This window comes from Poecilia latipinna, unplaced genomic scaffold (genome assembly GCF_001443285.1).
Source record: "Poecilia latipinna isolate Pla-1442-1.1 unplaced genomic scaffold, P_latipinna-1.0 Scaffold72, whole genome shotgun sequence".
Classification (NCBI taxonomy): domain Eukaryota; kingdom Metazoa; phylum Chordata; class Actinopteri; order Cyprinodontiformes; family Poeciliidae; genus Poecilia; species Poecilia latipinna.
Window position 1 is genome coordinate 385,873 of NW_015112688.1, and position 967 is coordinate 386,839.

Consider the following 967-nt stretch of genomic DNA (forward strand, 5'->3'; position numbering starts at 1 on the left):
GTTTCTCTTCTGTGTGGATTCTCATGTGTTTGTTTAAACTTGATTTTAAGCTACATCTGTATTCACAAAGATCACAACTGAAAGGTTTCTCTTCTGTGTGGATTCTCATGTGTTTGTTTAAACTTGATTTTAAGCTACATCTGTATTCACAAAGATCACAACTGAAAGGCTTCTCTCCTGTGTGGATTCTCATGTGTACTTTTAAATTTGATTTTACGCTACACTTGTATCCACAAAGATCACAACTGAAAGGTTTCTCTTCTGTGTGGATTCTCATGTGTTTGTTTAAACTTGATTGATCTCTGCATCTGTATCCACAAACATTACAACTGAAAGGTTTATCCTCCATGTGGATTCTCATGTGTACATTTAAACTTTCTTTTACGCTACATCTGTATCCACAAAGATCACAACTGAAAGGCTTCTCTCCTGTGTGGATTCTCATGTGTACTTTTAAATTTGATTTTACGCTACACTTGTATCCACAAAGATCACAACTGAAAGGCTTCTCTCCTGTGTGGATTCTCATGTGTACTTTTAAACTTGATTTTACGCTACACTTGTATGCACAAAGATCACAACTGAAAGGTTTGTCTCCTGTGTGGATTCTCATGTGTACATTTAAACTTGATTTTTCGCTACATCTGTGTCCACAAAGATCACAACTGAAAGGTTTCTCTCCTGTGTGGATTCTCATGTGTACATTTAAACTTGATTTTTGGCTAAATTTGTATCCACAAAGACCACAACTGAAAGGTTTCTCTTCTGTGTGGATTCTCATGTGTTTGTTTAAACTTGATTTTAAGCTACATCTGTATTCACAAAGATCACAACTGAAAGGCTTCTCTCCTGTGTGGATTCTCATGTGTACTTTTAAACTTGATTTTACGCTACACTTGTATGCACAAAGATCACAACTGAAAGGCTTCTCTCCTGTGTGGATTCTCATGTGTACTTTTAAACTTGA

General features: G+C 36.1%; 1 protein-coding gene across 1 annotated transcript in view; it reads right to left on the reverse strand.

Annotated features, from left to right (window-relative positions):
• Positions 1–954, reverse strand: part of LOC106935581 (zinc finger protein 235-like) — a 21,294-nt gene extending 20,340 nt beyond the window's left edge. The window contains exon 1 of the mRNA XM_015016117.1: positions 18–954. Within this exon, the coding sequence (XP_014871603.1) occupies positions 18–949 (932 nt within the window). The 5' untranslated portion in view covers positions 950–954. The remainder of the gene's footprint in view (positions 1–17) is intronic.
• Positions 955–967: the final 13 nt, after the last annotated feature.